The sequence below is a fragment of the Nansenia antarctica genome (genome assembly GCF_963989245.1).
Source record: "Nansenia antarctica genome assembly, chromosome: 4".
Lineage (NCBI taxonomy): Eukaryota > Metazoa > Chordata > Actinopteri > Argentiniformes > Microstomatidae > Nansenia > Nansenia antarctica.
Window position 1 is genome coordinate 21,901,684 of NC_137689.1, and position 20,113 is coordinate 21,921,796.

Below are 20,113 nucleotides of genomic sequence, written 5' to 3' on the forward strand. Positions count from 1 at the left end.
GAGTAGGCATCGGAGACAAAGGAATAGCAATCTGCAAGAGTTATAACTCATGATTATCTCTATGACATCGAATATAGGACCCCTAATGGTCCCAATTATTCCTTAGAACATGCTATATTCAGGGGATTCCCAGAGCGGCCCCTCCCCCACTATCTATTTCCTGTTTTCATGGCTGTCTGCTTTCCTCCCTGTACAATACCAGCTGTGTCTGGAGACATTCCAGCAGCGCTATACGTCGCCCCTCCCACAGGCCTGTCTGTGGGCCATGTCTGGCATCCATTTTGGCCACCGTCGTCATACATTTCATGTTTGAATGTTTTTTTGTTTCTACTAACTGGTCAAGTGACATCATAGTGCTCAGGAGTTTGTCAGGGTTTCTTACCATGCCGATACGTACTGTTACTCATTAGTAAAGAGAGTAAGCTTTATTTTAAATGTTATTTTTTAACAGATCAATCATATTTCTATTGTGTATGTGGACCATATGAAACACGTTTTAGCTGTTTTCATTTGTACGCATGGCATTCATTGAGACACTATATCTAAAGAAGAAAAACAGTCATTATTAAAAATGGATTTTAAAATAAATGTCCCATTTTAGTCACACAAAATCTGTTGCAGTACACTCTCTCGCCAAAGCATGGCGCTGTCACAGATTTAGAACAGATTCCTGTCTTTCTACCCACAGACAAGGCGACCAACCAGACGTCGCCCTAGTTGGTTCAGATTCAGACGTCACTCAAGATGGTTCAGATACAGACGCTATGATCATTTCAATCAAAATAAAACAGGAATGAAAATATAAAACTAATTTTGTGCATTCAACATCATACTTTCTCTCTGAAAACAAATTAATCGACTTCCAACAGTTTACCTCTCTGCAATAATTTAAATAAGGCTGTTGTGATTTGTTTTTGTTGTTGTTGTGAGATTCGTATTTTAATCTAAGGAGGAATGGAAAGAGTTACTTTGGTTTAAATACACGACCCAGTTTCGTTTTATGATTTAATCAAAGTAATATTCATACTCAACTATAAAATATAACGATCAGAATTCCGAATACATACACAATGAAGAGATATGAGCATCGTGAGCCAATTATGTTGCATTCCATGACCTTACAGAGTCCTCTAGTGGTCAAACAATAGAACTTCACATCTGATATTTCTGATCATATAGTTATAGCCACTAGAGGGCGCACTCCTCTAAATGAACTGTAATTACTGTGACGCGCTATGTCGTCAAATTTTCTTCGTTCATCTTCTTTGATTTGAGTGTGCATAAAGCAAATGTTGGTGGTTCACTGCCACCTGCTGGGCTGGAGTAAAGTGTCAACTCACCACCAGTGTCTCAGGTCAGTTATTTATTGGCACCAGTAGATGGCATTATGCTATTGAAGAAGAAACGAGAGAAACGAGCTACAGAGAGTCGTGAGAACAGCACAGAAGATCACCGGCGCCCCCCTCCCCTCTCTGGAGGAGCTGTACAACACACGCTGTCTCAGGAGGGCCTCCAAGATCTCCAAGGACCCGACCCACCCTGGGCACGTACACTTTGTCAAGCTGCCCTCGAACAGGAGGTACAGGACCCCGGCCGCTAAGACAAACAGACTGAAGGACTGCTTCTACCACAGGGCCGTCAAGGCCCTGAACACAGAAAAGGCCTAAGTTCTGGGCCCAGGACAGTCCGGACGGATTGTATGGCAGCTAGTGCTGAGGCACAAACATGTACATTTTCAAGCCTGCAAACTGTGACACTTTAAAATATTGTGAAAATATACTTTTTGTGCAATATGACAACCCTAGTTGACTATCTGTGCAGTATAGTACAGTGGATTGTGTACATAGCCTTTATTGATGTAAACCAGCTCCTTACCTTCTTGTGATTTTAGGCATCTATGCTTTTTCTAAAATGTGTTTTCTTTTTCCTTTCCTAACACCAGGGGAGCCACCCCTCCTAAATTTCGTTGTTTGGTACCTGTACTGTAGCAATGACAAATAAAGTCCATTCCATTCCATTCCATTCCATTCCACATGTTGATCCTGAAGCCATACCAGCTCATAGGAAGAGTAGCTTCGTTGAGTACATGCAATTACTTACTGTGTACAATCAATCACATTCTAGGTAGGAAAGACCTGAGATGGACACTTCCTTCCTTATTGATCACATGGTACCATCACTACGCTTCAAGCCAAAATGTTATGGATCAGAGTCATTAAATGTATACTCCACTATCACAAATGTAATGAATGAGAAAGATAACCAGTGCCTACTCTGTGCATCTCTATGTTTCTGATCAAAGCTTGATCAAAACAAGACTCCATTGAGATTGAGAGGGTATGTGAACTCATACTCATTAGAAGAGGGTTTGCTCTCCCAGGTATGCTAATGTGAACAGCATTAAGTGGCCAGAAGAGTTAATAACTTCTACATGCTCTGTCAATTAAAACATTGCTTTCCAGATTTATAGACATTTTCATCCCTGGGGATGAGACTAAGTAATAATAATAATTCATTGAATTTATATAGCGCTTTTCCGAGGCTCAAAGACGCTGACAATATAGGGGATACGGAAAACACAAAAATAACAAGTAACATGGAACACAGAGTCAGCGAACGGGGAGGGGGGGGGACAGGGGGGGGGGACAGGGGAGGTGGTTAGGCCAGGGGTAGGGGAGGCTGTATGCATATCAGGGGGGTGGCAGGGTTAGGGGAGATGGGTAGGGGTAGGGGAGGTTGTATGCGTGTCAAGGGGGGGGGGGGGGGGGGGGGGGCGGGGGCAACGGGATGGGGAAGATGGCTAGGGGTAGGGGAGGCTGTAGGCATGGGAGAACAGGTAGGTTTTGAGGTGGGATTTAAAAGTGAGGAGTGAGGGTGAGTCTCTGAGGGGTTGAGGGAGAGAGTTCCAGAGGCGGGGTGCAGCTCGTGAAAAGGCACGGTGACCGAAGCCTTTGAGTTTTGAGGGTGGGACAGTGAGGGGAACAATGGATGAGGATCGGAGGGTACGGGTAGGGCGGTGGGGGAGAAGGAGGTCAGTCAGGTAAGGGGGGGCCAGGCTATGGAGGGCTTTGTATGTGAGGATGAGGATTTTGAATTGGATGCGTTCTTTGATGGGGAGCCAGTGGAGAGAGTGGAGGACAGGAGTGATGTGGTCACGGGAACGGGTGTTTGAGAGCAGGCGTGTAGCAGAGTTTTGGACCATCTGGAGTCTATGGAGAGAGCGGGAGGTGATGCCGGTGAGTAGGGAGTTGCAGTAGTCAAGGCAGGAGGAGATGAAGGCGTGGATGAGGGATTCAGCAGCGGACGGGGAGAGGCAGTGTCTGAGTTTTGCTATGTTGCGGAGGTGGAAGTAGGAGGTCTTGACGATGGAGCTGACGTGGGGATCAAATGAGAGGGTGGGGTCCAGGATGAAGCCGAGGTTGCGAGCCAGGGGGGAGGGGGTGATGGTAGTGTCGTCAATGGTGAGTGTGATGGGTTCCTCAAAGAAGGTCACTGGACCATGCCAAGCTGGGAAGTGCAGTAGACATAGATGCTCAATTATAGGCCTACTCCATGGGAAAATAATGCAAAAAATAAACAAAAAATAAAATAAAAAACAACAACATTTTAATATGTAAAGTAAACTGTATCTCTCCTTTGTCCGTCAGTCCAAACGTGGTAATTTATGAGGAAATGAATAGTGTATAGACTCTAACACTGTGATCATCAGACCCCCCCCCATGCTATTAAAGTACAAAGTCCAGTTGACCTTGTGGTTGATCTTGATAAGGTCCTCCCGCCAACACACTTCAGACATTGTCTCACAGCTCCACATGCCTCTCCACAGCAGAAGTGTGAACTCTTCTGATGAATTCTGTGATGATCACACCTGCACTGTGGTCACACCTGTCTTCTGTGATATTGCTCTGCTGTGAGCTATATAGAGCTAGCCTAGTTTAAGCTAGACCAATGTGGAACATCCAGTGCTTCACGCAATGGTCTAGGAACCCATCTTTCCTTGCTCTAATTAACTCCCATGTTAGTGGTCCACATTCGAGCCAGCTTCTGAGCGAGTGCTCTTTCCTGGCTCCTTTCATTGGAGCGAAAAGTGATGGGGTGGTTCTTAAAACAAACATACCTCATGGTTTGTTCAATTAAAAAGACACAAAATAAACGATACAGGGGGTACAGTCCCTTCATTATCGACTCACCATGCCAACAACATGGGAGTAGACTACTACAAACTTTGAGTCTTTGATGCTTTAGCTAGGCTAATATAGAGCCACTTCACCTGTTGTACTGTTTCTTAACTATGTTGATGATGTTATGTACTATTATCTGCTTTAAACACATGATCATTGTATGCCATGTGTTGTGGGAAATAAAATTAAGAGATATGGTTGGAGGTTAAAAGAGTATCATTTTTTAATTGTATGATGCTCCAGTTGTAGCAAAATGTGCTCTGTGATTTAGCTCATTTGAGATGTTATCTGTGTATTGAGCGTCCCTGCTATTCAGTGTGATTAACTATATAATGTAATGGAGGCTCTATGGTCCATCACAAGCCAACAGCCAAACTACCCCGCACCACACTGCTTGCTTATCTGGGAAGCTAATGTAGGATCTTCTTAAGTAACTTGCTGGAAATGGATCACGAATATACTTCTGAGTTTCAAGACTATTTATTTAAACCAAAGTACAGGTTACAAAAGACAGCTGCTGCTGGTGGGTCTGGAATGATGAGTAGAGTTGTGGTGATCAGAGAGGATGGGCCCTTCGCTCACTCAGTATTTATCAACAACAATATGTAAATACAGTTTCAAATACTGGCCAATCACACATACTGTATGGATGATCAAGGTGTGAAAGAGGGGCACTCACATATGATGTCACTCTGGCCTATTCCAGGTTAAAGGTCAGGGCAGATTCACAGGAAGTCATCCTAAAATGCCCATATAAGGACAGTCACTTCCTGAGGCAAAAACATATGGCTCTGAGGCAAAAACATATGGCTCTGAGACAAAAGGATGTGTTATGTCATAAAACACCCCTTTGTCAGCAGACATTCTTTCATAGCCAAAAAGCCTAACCCTATGTACCCCATGCATGTGTGTGTTTAAGTGAAATATACTACACTAAGCAGGGTATTCCTTGGTCAATCTTTGGATGCTGGACGTGCCATTGGCTGACCAATAGGTGGCATTACTCCCGCTGGTCAAGGGGGACCTCCGTTTCCCCAGGGCAGTGATTGGAACACTGCCTTGCAGAGGATGCCGTCGTTCGGAAGAGATGTTACACTGAGATCCCGATTCCCAGGTTGTTAGAAATTCCATGGCTCTTATCACTAGAGTTAAGGTCAGCAACTATAACAATAAAATGAGACAGATAATGCACCACATGGATATGTCTATTGATTGCAGATAGATTGTGTGTGTGTGTGTGTGTGTGTGTGTGTGTGTGTGTGTGTGTATGTGTGTGTGTGTGTGTGTGTGTGTGTGTATGTATGTGCTGTAGTAATCTTTATGTTAGGCAGCCCACCTCAGTTGACTCACTGATCACCGCCTGGCTCTACCAGCAAGCTTAACAATGGCAACAACCATACTGCAAGGACATGAAACTGTGAATTTGTCCACACACTCAAACAAACACTCAGGTACTCTCACCTGCACGTTTGACTGATAAGAGAAATGGCAGAGAGGTGGACTTTGCACCGTCTGTGGAGGGAGACATAAAGGGGAGGTCCAGCAGCATTTGGTTTCACTGGCACAGGTGGAGTTCCTCTATTTTCCTGGTCTGATTCAACAGGAAATAAAGCTTGGAATGATTTTACACATTGTGCGGATAGTCCTCAACAAGTAAGTAAGTATGTCAGAAAGTTATATAGTGGGTGTTGGTATAGGCTAGATCATGGTAGTAGTATTTCCTTGATTAGGAAATCAATCATTAGGAATTAGAATCAAATGCTCTGGACTCAAGCAAATACTTGGAAGGAAAAACAGACAACTGAACTCATATCATAGGAGTGGACAATGTACACTGTTGTGCTGAGGACGTTTTTTTTTTTTTTGTCTCTCAAGCACAAATCAAGTCGGTCAAATATCACAAAATATAACTAGAGAGAAGCAAGAAAATGACAACTCGTGTTTTTATCATATGGAGAGATTAACTAAATGCTTCACAATACAAGCAGACCTTGTAAATAGATTGATCAATATAAGTCAAGTTTATGGAACCATGTCATTACAAACATTCCTCATACAGTATCTGGGCAGAGCCTGTTTGTGTCTTTGATCAGCCAGAGGGTGTGTATGTGTGTGCTTGATTTAACATGCTGGAAACAATGGAAGCAATTGAATAGTCTGAGAGGATCAAATACACATCAGCACGGCTCAACCATTTTAAATATAGTTTTTGTTTGGGATGAAAAAGTGTGTGTGTGTGTGTGTATTTTATTGGACAGGGGAGTTCTCACACTGGCAGGAAAATGCAGAAAATGCATGTCACTGTAAATGTGTTTTGCTGTGCTACTGCGGGTAATTTCAGCTGCCACACCTTTGTGTTTTGTTTGTCTTTCAGGCAGAGAATATTTGCATGACTGTGACTGTTACCTGGGCAACATGGGCAGTCTTTTCCTCACATTCATTTTACTCTATGCAACAGGAGGTGAGCCTATCTGATTATTACCTTTTATATTAAATATAAACAAGATCTGTTGAATGTTACATTGACACTTTGACCATTTAGCAGACATTTTGCAGACCATTTTAGCATTTTGACCAAAGCAACTTACAATTAGAGATTACAGGGACAGTCTCTCTCTCGAGTAACTTAGGGGTAAGTGCCTTACTCAAGGGTACACTAGTGGTGGTGTTCCCAGGTGGGAATTGAACTCATGACCATCTGATCACCAGTCCAACCTCGCTATCCACTAGGCCCCTATTCAGGTAGGATGGACACCAAACGACTGAAAACGCCATTCTGTTGATAAACCTCTCAGACTGGACTATAGTGGATATAATTACCTGGTTTATGAATAGATATTGGTGAGTAAACATTCAACCTTGCTTATGGAATGAGCATAAGAAGCTCAGTGTTGATCTCATCAGCTTGTCAGCTGTTGTGCCTCATTTGATCTTTTCCTGATCAGCCCACTCTCGTTTGGGAGTTATTAAGCCTGTAAATTTGACTCAATGCAGAAGGCTGAAAGTCTCTTGTTTATCACATCTTATGAAAACATATTGACACCAAAACACGAGTAGAATACCTATTACTATTAACTGTAATCATTGGCAGTGGGATAACCAAGACAATTTATTTTCAGAGATTTTCTGAAATGATGAAATGGAAAACAAGTTCAAAATATAACAAATCCACTTTGCAGAAATAGAATACAATGCTTTCTCCTGTGCTCTCCCTTAAATCACATAAACAAATAGGAGCCCATATTATTAATAATCTCTCCAGAGTGCAAACAGACCCTCTCACTTCAAACACCTGAGAATGTTTGAGCAACAGAATGTTTATTGGCTGTGCTGGTTGGCAGAACAAAGAGCTGAGAGACCACTCTGGTCATTTACTATTCTGTGGGTGTGGTACTTGCAGCAAATAACAGAAGAATGCAGCGAAACTTTAAAGAACATTCCATTCAAGACCTGCTTACACCTGGCAGCAGGTCCAGGGTGGTTGGGGAGTTTCATTCTTCAATGTCAGATCTATAATGAATGAATGAATGAATGAATGAATGAATGAATGAATGAATGGTCTTTATTGTCATTGATATAGTACAGGTACCAAACAACGACATTTGGGAGGGGGGGCTCCCCTGGTGCTAGGGGAAAAAAAAAAAAAAAAACTACAAAACTATAAACAACTAACCTTCCTCTGAAACACCATTGTCGCTCAGCAGTGAATGTTATGTTATGTCTTTGGCAATACCATGACTCTAAGCTGACTTCACCATCTCAGAACAACAGTTCATAAATGTCAAACATGTACGGAGCCCCCCTGGGGTCATATGGTAGAAAAAAAATATTTGATGTGTGTCACACCTGTCTTCTGTGATTTTAATTTTTTTCTACCATGTGAGTAAACATGCATCTATTGATAGAAATAATCAGGATCTCTCATGGACTCCAACACCTAAACATACCACAGAAGCCCTCTCTATGTTAATACTATCTCATGTCCTCAGGAGCTTCAGGGCAGGTACAGCTGGAGCCCCTATACGCTCCGGTGCTGCAGGGCTCGGATGCCCGATTCAACTGCAGCCTGCAGGAGGACTGGACGACCATGCTCTGGATGCTGAAAGGCCTCGTGGTCCTCACCATCTCCAGCAAGTACGGCGTTCTGGGGAACCTTCCAGAACGCTACAACGCCATTAACTGCACCACCTGCAATGACACGCACCAATGGGAGTTCATCATCTATGATGTTCAGAGGAACGACTCTGGTCCCGTCAGATGCGACGTCCAGAATATTCTGAGCCTGACGGCCAACCTGTCTGTCCAAGGTATGGTCCGCCTTCTCTGTTAATGCACTACACGTGTATTAAAGTAAGATTATGTGATAGGTTTTTTTGGGACTTTAGATAGAGAAGCAAAGGGAAGGTTCTCAAAGGCAAGTGGGTAATGGGAGGCCCATAGCTGGAAGGGACACTGAGGTACAGTATACTAGTAACTGGTGCTGTATCAAGTTGTCATCCTGGGCTGGCAAACACTGGGTTAGGTCATGTGGCTGGGTGATGTGGCCAGACTTTCAGAATCAGAATCGCTTTTTATTACATCCCAATGTACAAGTACACAAGTGTAAAATTATTTGGCTTTGGTTCCTCAACTTCTCAGTTTCTCAATTGGCATTGCAACATCAAGATACAACATCACAATTTTACCCAGGGAGTTCTTATTCTTCATAATGGCTGAGGCAGTAGACATTTATAGAAGCAAATGGGCTTTTCACTCAGTCACTGCATGAATGTCAAAGGCAAACACTGGCCTGTGTACTGAGGCGAAAATGTTAAGAACAGTACTTCAAATCAAGTCCAATTCCCATGTTGTGCTGTGTGTTCCTGGAGAAGGCGTGTAGGCTGAGAGTAGGTAAATCATGGTGGTTGAGGCTGCTGTAATGACTGGCCTGTGCTCTGGGGGGCAGTAGAACACACTGGAAGCTCCGGGTGGAGAGGTGGATAACAATCTGTGTTCTCAGCAGCTTCTTTATTGCATCCCTTGTGGTTATTTTCTACTTTTCCTGTCCAGCTAATTTTCAGCAGTTGCCAAAATTGTCAAGTGTCATAAATAACCAATGCACCAAGGCCGTATAACTGAGCGTGAGATTTTATTGATACAGCCACATATCCCAGAGGTAATGACAGTGGCGTAGGGCAGATACAACCAACGATTAGCAGTGGAACTTTCTGCACAGACAGACTTTTTAAACATGATTTACATTATGCATCCCGCCAGCCATAGTCCTCAATCAGCAAGTGGTCTTGACAAGAGCCATTGGAATTGCATTACGGGTAATTGTGCTCCACATCTTACTTTGATGGTAAGCTGGTAAGCACTCCTTTGGAATGTGAACACCTTAGATCTCACATACACACACTTACAGTACTGTATATCAGCCTCCTGCATGCAGCCAATGCAACGCATGCGCGCGCGCACACACACACACACACACACACACACGCGCGCACACGCGCATGCACACGCACACACACACACACACACACACACACACACACATACACACACACAACCAGACACACACGCGCACTCCACACACACACACACACACACACACACACACACACACTCACACATACACACACACACACACACACACACACACACACACACACACACACACGTACAAACGAAACACACACACACACACACACACACACGTACAAACCAAACACACACACACACACACACACACACACACACACACACACACACACACACTACACATTTGTTATTCTCTTAATTATCTGCTTGTTTTCTCTACCATGGCTAGCGTTCCCACCAGAACTAAGGGGGGAATGACTATGGTTGCACATGTGACCACATTAATCCATTTAAACACCTTGTGCACTGTGGTACCACATGGAACACGTCTTGTAGTTCCTTTCATGTGTTATCTCAGCCTTGCAGGATTAGGTGGGGAAATTCAAAATAGCTTTTATTTTGACACAAAATGTGTTTGATTTGTAAGGACACAACTGAAAACTTGCCGTTGGGGTTGATAAAGGAAAGCACAAGGAAGCATAATGTGAAACCCACAGTAGATATGCAAATGCTGTGTAGGGCTCAGAAGTTATACTATGTTGAAGAGTTGCATATGCAAATGCAAGAGGGGAAGATGCTCATTGATTTACAAAACCGTTGCCTTTTTCTACATGGTGATGGTTTACAAAAGAGAGAGGAATAATGTTTGACATCCGATGCTCTGGGACGCCGGCCTAAAGACAAGATGTCGGAAACATTTTAGCCTTTGATTTTACAGTAAACTGCAATCGTAGACAAATCTTCTCATCTGAGTAAATCTTCCTGGCTGTCTTCATGAAATCCAGCGATTCATGGCTAACATCAGTTTTTTTGTCTGTGACATCAGTAAAATGAGTTCTGCCCCAGGTAAGGTTGACTCAATTGGGTTCTCTTCGCTCTACTGGCTTGGGTGATGGTATACCATTATACATCAGTCTGATGGGGAACATTGAGAGGGACCCATTTGACTATCCATCTTCGTTTGACTATTTGCCATTCAATTCCTCCCAGTGCCCTTGTTAACAATCATAACCCACCCTCCAAACCCTGATCCTTCATACTGCAATAAAGTGAATCAACTATACCTGCTCTGTCCTCTGACTCTCTCTACTCCATGTGATATTTCATTTACAAGGGCTAAACCAAGCAGTAATCTTCTAGTGGAACTGCTGGCTGTATTGGATTGCTTTGATTGGATATTGATTCCTTCTTGTTCCTATGGTGCAGAGACCAATCTAATTCCAATGATTTGGACCTCCCTGATTACAAGCATATTCCTCTCCGTATATCAATACTTCCAGGCAGGTCTGATATGTCCTCTGAATGAATGTACAGATTACATTGATCGTTTACACTGCAGCACTGAGCTGGCCAATGTTACATAAGCATGGGCAAAAGTACTTAAATAGTAACCACTCTAGATTTGGTCTGACAATAGTTATTCCCCAAAGATTGAAGATATCACATTCAACAACCCAAAAATAGAAAACTTCAACTGTCACATTCACTGTTTCAGAGTTTCCCCAAATCTTTCCTCTGGCCTCCCTGTACTGTATGCAGACTTCTCTCCCAATTAGCATCGACCGATCTGCACGTTCCTCGTTCATGCGGGTATGACATCCTCTTATGACACCGCCTCTCTGTCACTTTACCCTTCTGTCCCCCCAGAGAACGGCACAGTGAGCATCGTGGGTGGCAACATGACAGTCACCCAGGGCCAGCAGGCTGTCGTCCAGTGTGTGACCTCTGATTGGTTCCCTGAGCCCACGGTGAGCTGGTTACTGAACGGGAGAACGGTTGACACTGATCTCTACAACACTAGCAGCCAGGCTGCGGGCAGTGTGTTCAACTCCACCAGCGTCCTCAGTTTCCCTCCAAACAGCAGCGCTCCAGTGACGTGTCTGGCCACCGTGGCTGCCCTGACAACACCACAGTCCAGCAGCATCTACCTGGTGCTCGGTAGGAATCCTGTTCTTGCTTTGTAGCCTCTCAATCCAGTATGGGGAGGATTTAGTGAGGTATTGGGGGAGGGTCTGCACTGGCTAATTCCCCCTTGACTTTCCTACGTCCTTCTTTTTCCAAAAACAACTGAGAACTGATTTATTAATGCAAGTTTGTATTGTGTATTGTGCTCTGCTCAAGGGCACAGAGCGACCATATATGATAATAATAAAACACAACACACAACACTCCTACGCACTCCCAAATATGTGACACAGTCTGGTTATTTGGGCTGCAAGTCGGCAACCAATCAAAAATGTTGCCAAAAATGCCAAAATGTTGTAATGCAATAGATTTGGTGAGTAATCCCCAATGCTACCTAGTTAACTATAATACTACTTTACATTGTTAGCAGGCTCACAAAACAAGCTGTGTTAGTTGTTGAGCGAGTGTGTCATTGATTTTCAACAACGCTGTTTTTTTTTTTTTTTTTTCCGAAACGTCTGAACATTAAATCGGATGCCGACTTGCGGACCAATTGACCAGACCGTGTCACATATGTTCTCCAGTCGTTAAACTATTTAAGGTCAGAAAACAAAAAAACGTTTGACTTACGTTTAGTATCTTCTGACGTACGTTTAGTATCTTCTGACGTACGTTTAGTATCTTCTGTGCACGAGAACACAGATGAAACTGAGTTGGAGACCTGTGGTTCTAGTCTGATTAGCTCTCTCATCTCCACTCCCTCATAGAGCCTCTTCCTCGTAACTGGACTGTTCTGATAGCTGTTGTTTGCTCCATCGGTGGGTTCATTCTGCTGGTGCTGCTCATAATTCTGATCATCTTCTGCTACAAACACTGGAAAAAAGAAAGTAAGCTACTTTTCACCTCATCCATAGTACAGGGAGCAGGTGTCAATCAAATATATCTGTCTCTGTCTCTGTCTCTCTTCAGAAAGTAGAGAACAAGTAGAGCATTACAAGTTTCATGATACCTGTAGGTCTGAATCATGTCCTCTCCAGGGAAAAGGGGGAGGATATGCAGAGTATCTCATTTACATACACACCAGCCAGCAAAAAATAATGACTTTAGTAGCATAAGTCACCAGACCACTGCATACGCGGCTTCAACAAACAACAGAGATGTTAAGCAAAGAGAGTGACTTGCACTTCATGTCTAAAATTCTTAATGAGCGGGAAGGTTAATGTATGATAATTTGTGGATGGAGATAATTCAGTGACATTGTCTGAAAGGGTATACGTGAGGTCTTAGTAATAAGATCAAACTTCTGACCAAACAGTATGAAAAGTACTTAATTTGTCTTATGACATTATTCTGCATTGTACAGTAATATAATATAATATATTATTTCTAGGAGCTCTATCAATTTATTCAAGGCATCATGACACAAAACAACATATCCTTGACTCAACATATCCTTGATCCATGACATTCTCTCTGTTGTCTCATTTTAGAAACCAGTTACCAGGAGGAAATGATGTAAGTTTGAACTAGTGCCATTTTGTACACAACCAGTTTCTTTCATGGCCAACCCTCCAGATCAGTTACTTTTGTCATTACATGTCACTAATACCAGTGAGCTTTAATGGAGTGTTTTTGTTTTGCAGGAGAGCAAGGACCCACAGTCAGATAAGTAGTGGTAATGGAGTTAAACAGAGGCAGGGCGAAGCTAACCCAGGATTTGTAACAGATGGAGAAAAAAGTAAGCATATGCACTCACACACACACCCACACACCCACACACACACACACACACACACACACACACACACATGCACGCACACGCACACGCACACACACACACACACACACACACACACACACACACACAAACTGTACAGTACAAACGGTACAAAGGGTGAAGTAGAAATCTTAGGAGAAACAGTATAGGGGGGAAGCAGGTGTCTCTGGAGACACAATGCAAGGGGGTAGTAGATGTCTCAGGAGGAGCAGTTAAGGTGTAGCCTGAAGAGCTGGGTCTTCAGTCTCCGATGGAAGATGGGGAATGACTCTGCAGTTCTGACAGCTGTGGAAAGATCGTTCCACCAGCGGGGAGCCAGTGTAGTGAAGAGACGTGACCGGGCAGTGTGACTGCGCAGTGTGAAGTTTGGCGGGTGACCATTGCTTGCAGATAGGCAGGAGCTGTCCCTTTTGCTGCCCGGTAGGAGAGCACCAGGGTCTTGAATCTGTGATCTGCTATCGGGAGGCAGTGAAGGGTGTGAAGGAGGGGGGTAACATGAGAGAATTTGGGGAGGTTGAACACCAGACGGGCGGCCACATTCTGGATGAGCTGCAGAGGTCTGATGGCGGAGGTGGGGAGCCTGGCCAGGAGTGCGTTGCAGTAGTCAAGGCGGGAGATGACCAGTGACTGGGTCAAGAGTTGCACTTTTTCTCTGGTGAGGAATGGACGTATCATTCTGATGTTGTAAAGGAAGAATCTGCAGGAGCTTGCTGTCGCTGTGATGTTCTCCGCACAGGATAGGCGGTTGTCCAGGATCCCACATACCCACACACACACCCACACAAACACCCACGCACACACACATGAAACTCCCTGGAATAGACCAAGATGTCTCCTCTCATTACAGGTGTAACCCCCAGTGACAACGACAGTGGAATTTTTTCTGAGGTAACAAAGCATTGAGTTGGCTGCAAATGTGACCGTAGATGTGAATTTGTTATATCAGTTAATTCCTACAGATACAGATGTATTTGGAATTATTTATTGTGGTATTATTACATAGAGTAATTTGAGAAAGTTATGAAGTACCTCATAAACCTCAACAAATAGAGTGTTAAACAAAGTCCATGAAATCCTAACCTAACAATTTCAGGCCAATTGGATTTTTATCTGAAGATACTAATTTCATTATGTTTGCTAAGGTGTTAGAGAGCTCTCTCATTATAGCATAAGGAAAAATCAGATAAGAACAATTGTACATCTCCTTAATTATTTGGGACAAAGTATACAATGTAATCTTTGCTCTGCTTTTGTTTAGATTCCTGATGTTATGAACATAAATCATGGAGCAAACAGTCAAAGTAACACCCTTGAAGGAACTGGTGTGAAGACACACAGACATGCCACCATTGTATGAACAAAGAATGGACAATCATATTACTCACAAACAGCAGAATCATGCTGTGATTTAAAATGTTATAACATCACTTTCAACTTCCTATTCTGTGCTTAATTTTTTGTCATTTGGGAACTTTCCCAACCATTTCAACAAAGCAACATCAATATTTCGGACGCTACGCTGAAAACGCTTTGCTTATAAGGAAACCTACCATGCAGAAGCATGTCAACAATCATTTAGATATACTAAGCCCACAGGGGCAGGGGGTATTTGATGATAACCATAATCCGGTCTTAGTTTTAGGAGCAAGTAAAGGAAAGAGAAATAAAGGACATTATTTGCTTACCAAACCTGATGGGGGAGATGACAATTTAAGAGTGAGGGGCCGATGTTCAGCACAGATTTGATCACGTTTGATCATATAGTACTTTTATCAAGTGTTTATCATGTCAACAATATCTCCTCAAGATGTGTGTCAGTTAGTACATGCATGAAACCAACAAGTTAATGTGATGGAAACTAATTGATTGATGCGTCAAAATCTTCCACCCGACAGTCAGTCATGGGCATAGGGCTTCATAACTCTGTGAGGTTAAATGCTTGATGACCCACAGCCACATGCCTGTCTACTGTACCAGAGCTGTGGTGGGGTCCATAAAATCAGTATGATTGAATAAGGGCTTCATGACAGTGAAGCGAAACGCCCAGAGAATCCTCCCCTCTCTCTCTCTCTCTCTCTCTCTCTCTCTCTCTCTCTCTCTCTCTCTCTCTCTCTCTCTCTCTCTCTCTCTCTCTCTCTCTCTCTCTCTCTCTCTGTCTCTCTCTTTCTCTGCCTTATGGTTTAGCCTGTTTCCTTCCGGAGTATCTTGGTATTATGTTTGTAATGGTATGTGATGTTATATGTAATGTAATTCTATGAAAAATATTGTCTTATGTGCAATAGCCTTAAACGTTAGGTTTTACCTGTGACAAAGCTGGTATATCCTAACATCCAGGGGAGGCTGGTGGAGGTAGAAATCTGAAGACAGGCTCAGGATAATGCATGGAATGGAATGAGGAACGGTATCAAACACCACTCCTCATTCCATTCCATGAGCCTGTCCTCAGAGTCCTACCCCCACTAGCATCACCTCCAAATCACATTGTTGACATAATGCAAGTCTGCCATTGTTATCTTGACATTTCTGTTGAGCTGAACTCCTTAAAGAGATGCTACGGGATATAGTGTCTATTTCTGTATTTTTTTTATAAACGTCTCGTTTTGGATCTGTATGGTCAATGTATAGTTTGTACAAATATAATCTCTGAATTAAATCACTGTTTTACCTCATTAAGCCATGGAATCCCTAGTTTATCAGGGCCAACCTTTGAAGCAGGGGCGTAGCCAGTTCATTTTCAGGAGGGCGACACAGGGGGAGACAATAGTTCAAAAGGGGGGGCCAGCCAAAAGTGCAAAAACAATTTGGGGGGGGGGGTCAAAAATGAAGGCCGCCACCCACCTCTCTCTTCAACATTTAGACTACTACCGTATTTTCCCGACTATAAGTCGCACTTTCTTTCATAGTTTGGCTGGTCCTGCGACTTATAGTCAGGTGCGACTTATATATCAATATATAAACCCCTCAAAGAAAGTTCGGAGACACTTTTTTTGTTGATTATTCCTCCCTTTTAATAATACCAATATTGTATTTTATATCATTGGAAAGCCTGATTAGTCACCTTTACAACGAGGTACAACTTGTAAGGATCATGCCTTCGTGGAATGAGCAACACAGCTAAACGTGTGGGTAGCGCCCCAAAAATATTTGCCAAAATCCCCTATATTCTTCTGTTGGTATTCACTCTTGTTTTGAGTTGCTTGGTGGATTGGATGATTGCACTCTCCCACAGTAATAAGCAAGTCAGCCAACATGGTTGCGTTGGTCACTCTGGCACGTACAGCACGCCCAAGCTGACCCCACAAGTGTTCAATTGGGTTGAGGTCTGGACTCACGGCAGGCCATTCCACCCTCTCCACTCCCAAATACTGGAGGTGCTCTGTGATGATCCTGGCTCTGTGGGGGAGAGCGTTGTCATCATGGAGGATGGAGTTAGGTCCCAGATTCTGGAGATATGGGATCGCCACTGGCCCCAGAATATAATTCCTGTCAATTAGGTGCCATTCAGGTGCCAGTCACACACCTGTGACTGACATACACCTGCCAGCACTTGAAGCTCAAAACGAGAGTGAATAACAACAGAAGAATATTGCAGGGGATTTTGGCAAAAAATGTTGGGCCGCTACCCACACGTTTAGCTGTGTTACTCATTCCATTAATGTATGATCCTTACAAGTTGTACCTCATTATACAGGTGACCAAGGCTTTCCAACGATATAAAATACAATACCAAATGGTATTACTAAAGGGGAGGAATAATCGACAAGAAAAGCGTTTCGGAACTTTTTTCGAGGGGTTTATATAATTTCATACTGACTGACATGAACCATGGAGTAAACATTACCGTCTACAGCCGGCGCTCTGGGCCGCTCTGGGCTTGTGACAACTATATGCTGCTCCTCTACCACTGAAGAAATTAACTAAAACATTAGCTTGTTGAAGCTAAGCAAACGGTAGCTTGGTGAACTTGCTTACTGGTAACTTGCTTGTTGGACTCGCTGGCTTGTTATGTTAATTTATCCTATTCAGCCTCCCAGGTATGTTCTTTATGCTATTGTGTTGCTGAATAACTGTTAATGTGTTACGTTAACATACCAGACTTCTATTCAGCCTGTTGTCCTGTGTGCTATTGTGTAGTTGAATAAAATTGGCTTTCCAGATTAAATGTCTGTTATTGGTCTTGGATTTTGTGAAATACATTTCTAAATAAATGCGACTTATAGTCCAGTGCGACTTATATATGTTTTTTTCCTCTTAATGGCGCATTTTTTGACTGATGCGATTTATACTCCCGAGCGACTTATAGTCCGGAAAATACGGTAAGTGGAAACAATTACTTTTCTTAAATAGTCCAGTTAGGCTACACAGTATATTTATGTCTTCATAGTGTGTTTGTTGGCTACATTAACTCTTTCACCATGGAAGCAAGGTGCATATGACCTTTTCATTTTGCACTGTCAACATAAACATTCTGATTGACATGTCCCCTTGTTTATGATATTCTCATCAACATATGTCATGTGCAATTAGTAAGCTCCCCAACAGTAGCCTAAGTCACATTAAGCTGATGCAATGTATAGTGCAAGAATAACACTATTTACAATTGACACCTGTCAATTTCAGATTCAGATGTCAATTTAATTGTCATTGGCATAGTACAAGTACAGTGACAACGAAATGCATTTGGCATCCAGCCAGATAGTGCAAGTTTATAAATATGTGTATATATATATATCTTTACTGATTGACAGCACTCAACACCCAATGGGCGTTGGGGGGGCACACAGGGGGGCCAATCAGATCGCGTGACCCCCCGGTAGCTCCGTCCCTGCTTTGAAGTAGTAGTACTGTTAAAGATCCAGTATGTAACATTCATGCTTTCTAAAAGCTCCCTAATGGTTGTAATGACTAATCGATAGCGTTCAGGTAATGTGAAAGAAAGCACTTTCTAAAATGGAATGTCCTACCCGATACTCAGAATGGCGGGGTAGAGTAGCTTGTCCTAAGTGGCAAACAGACAATTTTCCGGCTTACAAACCGGCCGTGCTAGCTACAACACCGAGAGAGTTAACTCCCTCGGCGGAGGTGCTAACGGGCCTTACACAGGGTCCATTTGAGAGAGCGTGCCCACACGCTTCACTGGGCACCTGCAAGTCCGTCACGTGGCCACACACGCCTCTCTGATGGCCTCATGATGTCCTCATGATGGGGGGCGCATCCTACTGCTAACACCAATGTAGCAGGGGAGGCTGGTTCATTAGGGGCAATTGGACAATGCCCCACCAAAGGGAGAAGAGAGAGATTTTTTTTCTATGACTTCTAGACAGTGTTGCTTCTGAATATCATAGTCCAATCAGCTAGTGTTCTGTGGAGTATATCATAGTCCAATCAGCTAGTGTTCTGTGGAGTATGTTCCAATCAGCTTCAAGTCCCGCCCTTTTCAGGGCAACTTTCAGTCTACTCGAAATTGCACTAGGCTGTTCTCGTAGACTTGCATGTAAAATCTATTTTGGTAACTTCAGGCCATTCGGTCATTTGTCTATGGGGTTTTGGGACATGCACAAAGAATCGTACGTGCTTACGTCATGTCATACGGCCGGCGTCACGTTCGTTCACCTGCTTCACCATGGCTAGTAATGTTCTGAACAACTCGGTTGAATCTTTAAAAGAAACACCGTTCAGCCGTCGTAGCAACCAGGAGAAATTAACAGTAAAGGAATTCGTATAACCGAGGATTTACGAGGGGTTGGTATGAGAAGAAAACATGGCTAGCGGGATGTGAAGTAACAAATGCGTTGTTCTGCTTTCCACTACCGGACTTTGTAAACAAATTGAACAAATGGATTAGAAGGAGGCATCTTTTGTTCCCAACTTGATATTGCAACTGGACCTATTACCGAAGTCAAACTTGTGTAAGTAAGTGAATCATCTGTCCTTCAGTCATGATAGGAAAACCAAATCGATGCTGGGAGAAGGAATGGCAGACTGTATTCTGATTGTATCTTCTATGCTCTTTGTATGTTTCTATGCTCTTTGTATGTTTCTATGCTCTTTGTATGTGTCTTGGTGTAGGAGAAACGTAGGACCACGTTGGAAACAAGTGTTTCGGTACACGTTGACGTGTAGAAACTGTAGAGAGAAAATTGTAGAAATTGTAGAGAAAACTGGGGGGGTAGAGGTGATGAAGAGGTCTGTACAGGGGGGGGTAGAGGTGATGAAGAGGTCTGTACAGGGGGGTAGAGGTGATGAAGAGGTCTGTACAGGGGGGGTAGAGGGGATGAAGAGGTCTGTACAGAGGGGTAGAGGGGATGAAGAGGTCTGTACAGGGGGTAGAGGGGATGAAGAGGTCTGTACAGGGGGGTAGAGGGTATGAAGAGGTCTGTACAGGGGGGTAGAGGGGATGAAGAGGTCTGTACAGGGGGGTAGAGGGGATGGAGAGGTCTGTAGAGGAGGGTAGAGGGGATGGAGAGGTCTGTAGAGGAGGGTAGAGGGGATGGCGAGGTCTGTACAGGGGGGTAGAGCTATTCTCATGCTAAAATTGACTGTAAATCCAGATTTTAAAGTTGATATTCTTCCCCGTGGAGCATGCCCCCATAACCTGTGCCCCACCCAAACATTTTAGCACCAGCCGCCACTGCAATGTAGTGAACGGCGAGTTCGATACCCGCCA

The 20,113-nt window shown here is 43.5% G+C and overlaps 1 protein-coding gene across 2 annotated transcripts; it reads left to right on the forward strand.

The window, feature by feature from the left end:
• Window positions 1-5,739: 5,739 nt before the first annotated feature.
• igsf5a (immunoglobulin superfamily, member 5a) lies at window positions 5,740-16,026 on the forward strand. Of its 2 annotated transcripts, XM_080528568.1 has the most exons (9): window positions 5,740-5,834; window positions 6,556-6,642; window positions 8,171-8,488; window positions 11,412-11,702; window positions 12,437-12,556; window positions 13,160-13,184; window positions 13,313-13,407; window positions 14,294-14,334; window positions 14,705-16,026. In XM_080528568.1, the coding sequence occupies exons 2-9, from the start codon at window positions 6,597-6,599 to the stop codon at window positions 14,801-14,803; spliced, it is 1,035 nt and encodes a 344-aa protein (XP_080384694.1). In that variant the 5' UTR covers window positions 5,740-5,834; window positions 6,556-6,596; the 3' UTR covers window positions 14,804-16,026. The 2 variants fall into 2 exon arrangements, with proteins under 2 accessions (XP_080384694.1, XP_080384695.1); XM_080528569.1 differs by lacking the exon at window positions 6,556-6,642 and having other exon boundaries at window positions 5,758-5,834.
• Window positions 16,027-20,113: the final 4,087 nt, after the last annotated feature.

Bases quoted from the DNA above. Each gene is read 5' to 3' on its own strand.
- igsf5a (XM_080528568.1), top strand. From the start codon at position 6,597: ATGGGCAGTCTTTTCCTCACATTCATTTTACTCTATGCAACAGGAG. The intron at 11,703-12,436 runs GTAGGAATCCTG...ACTCCCTCATAG, and splicing joins CAGCATCTACCTGGTGCTCG to AGCCTCTTCCTCGTAACTGG. The intron at 13,408-14,293 runs GTAAGCATATGC...CTCTCATTACAG, and splicing joins TGTAACAGATGGAGAAAAAA to GTGTAACCCCCAGTGACAAC.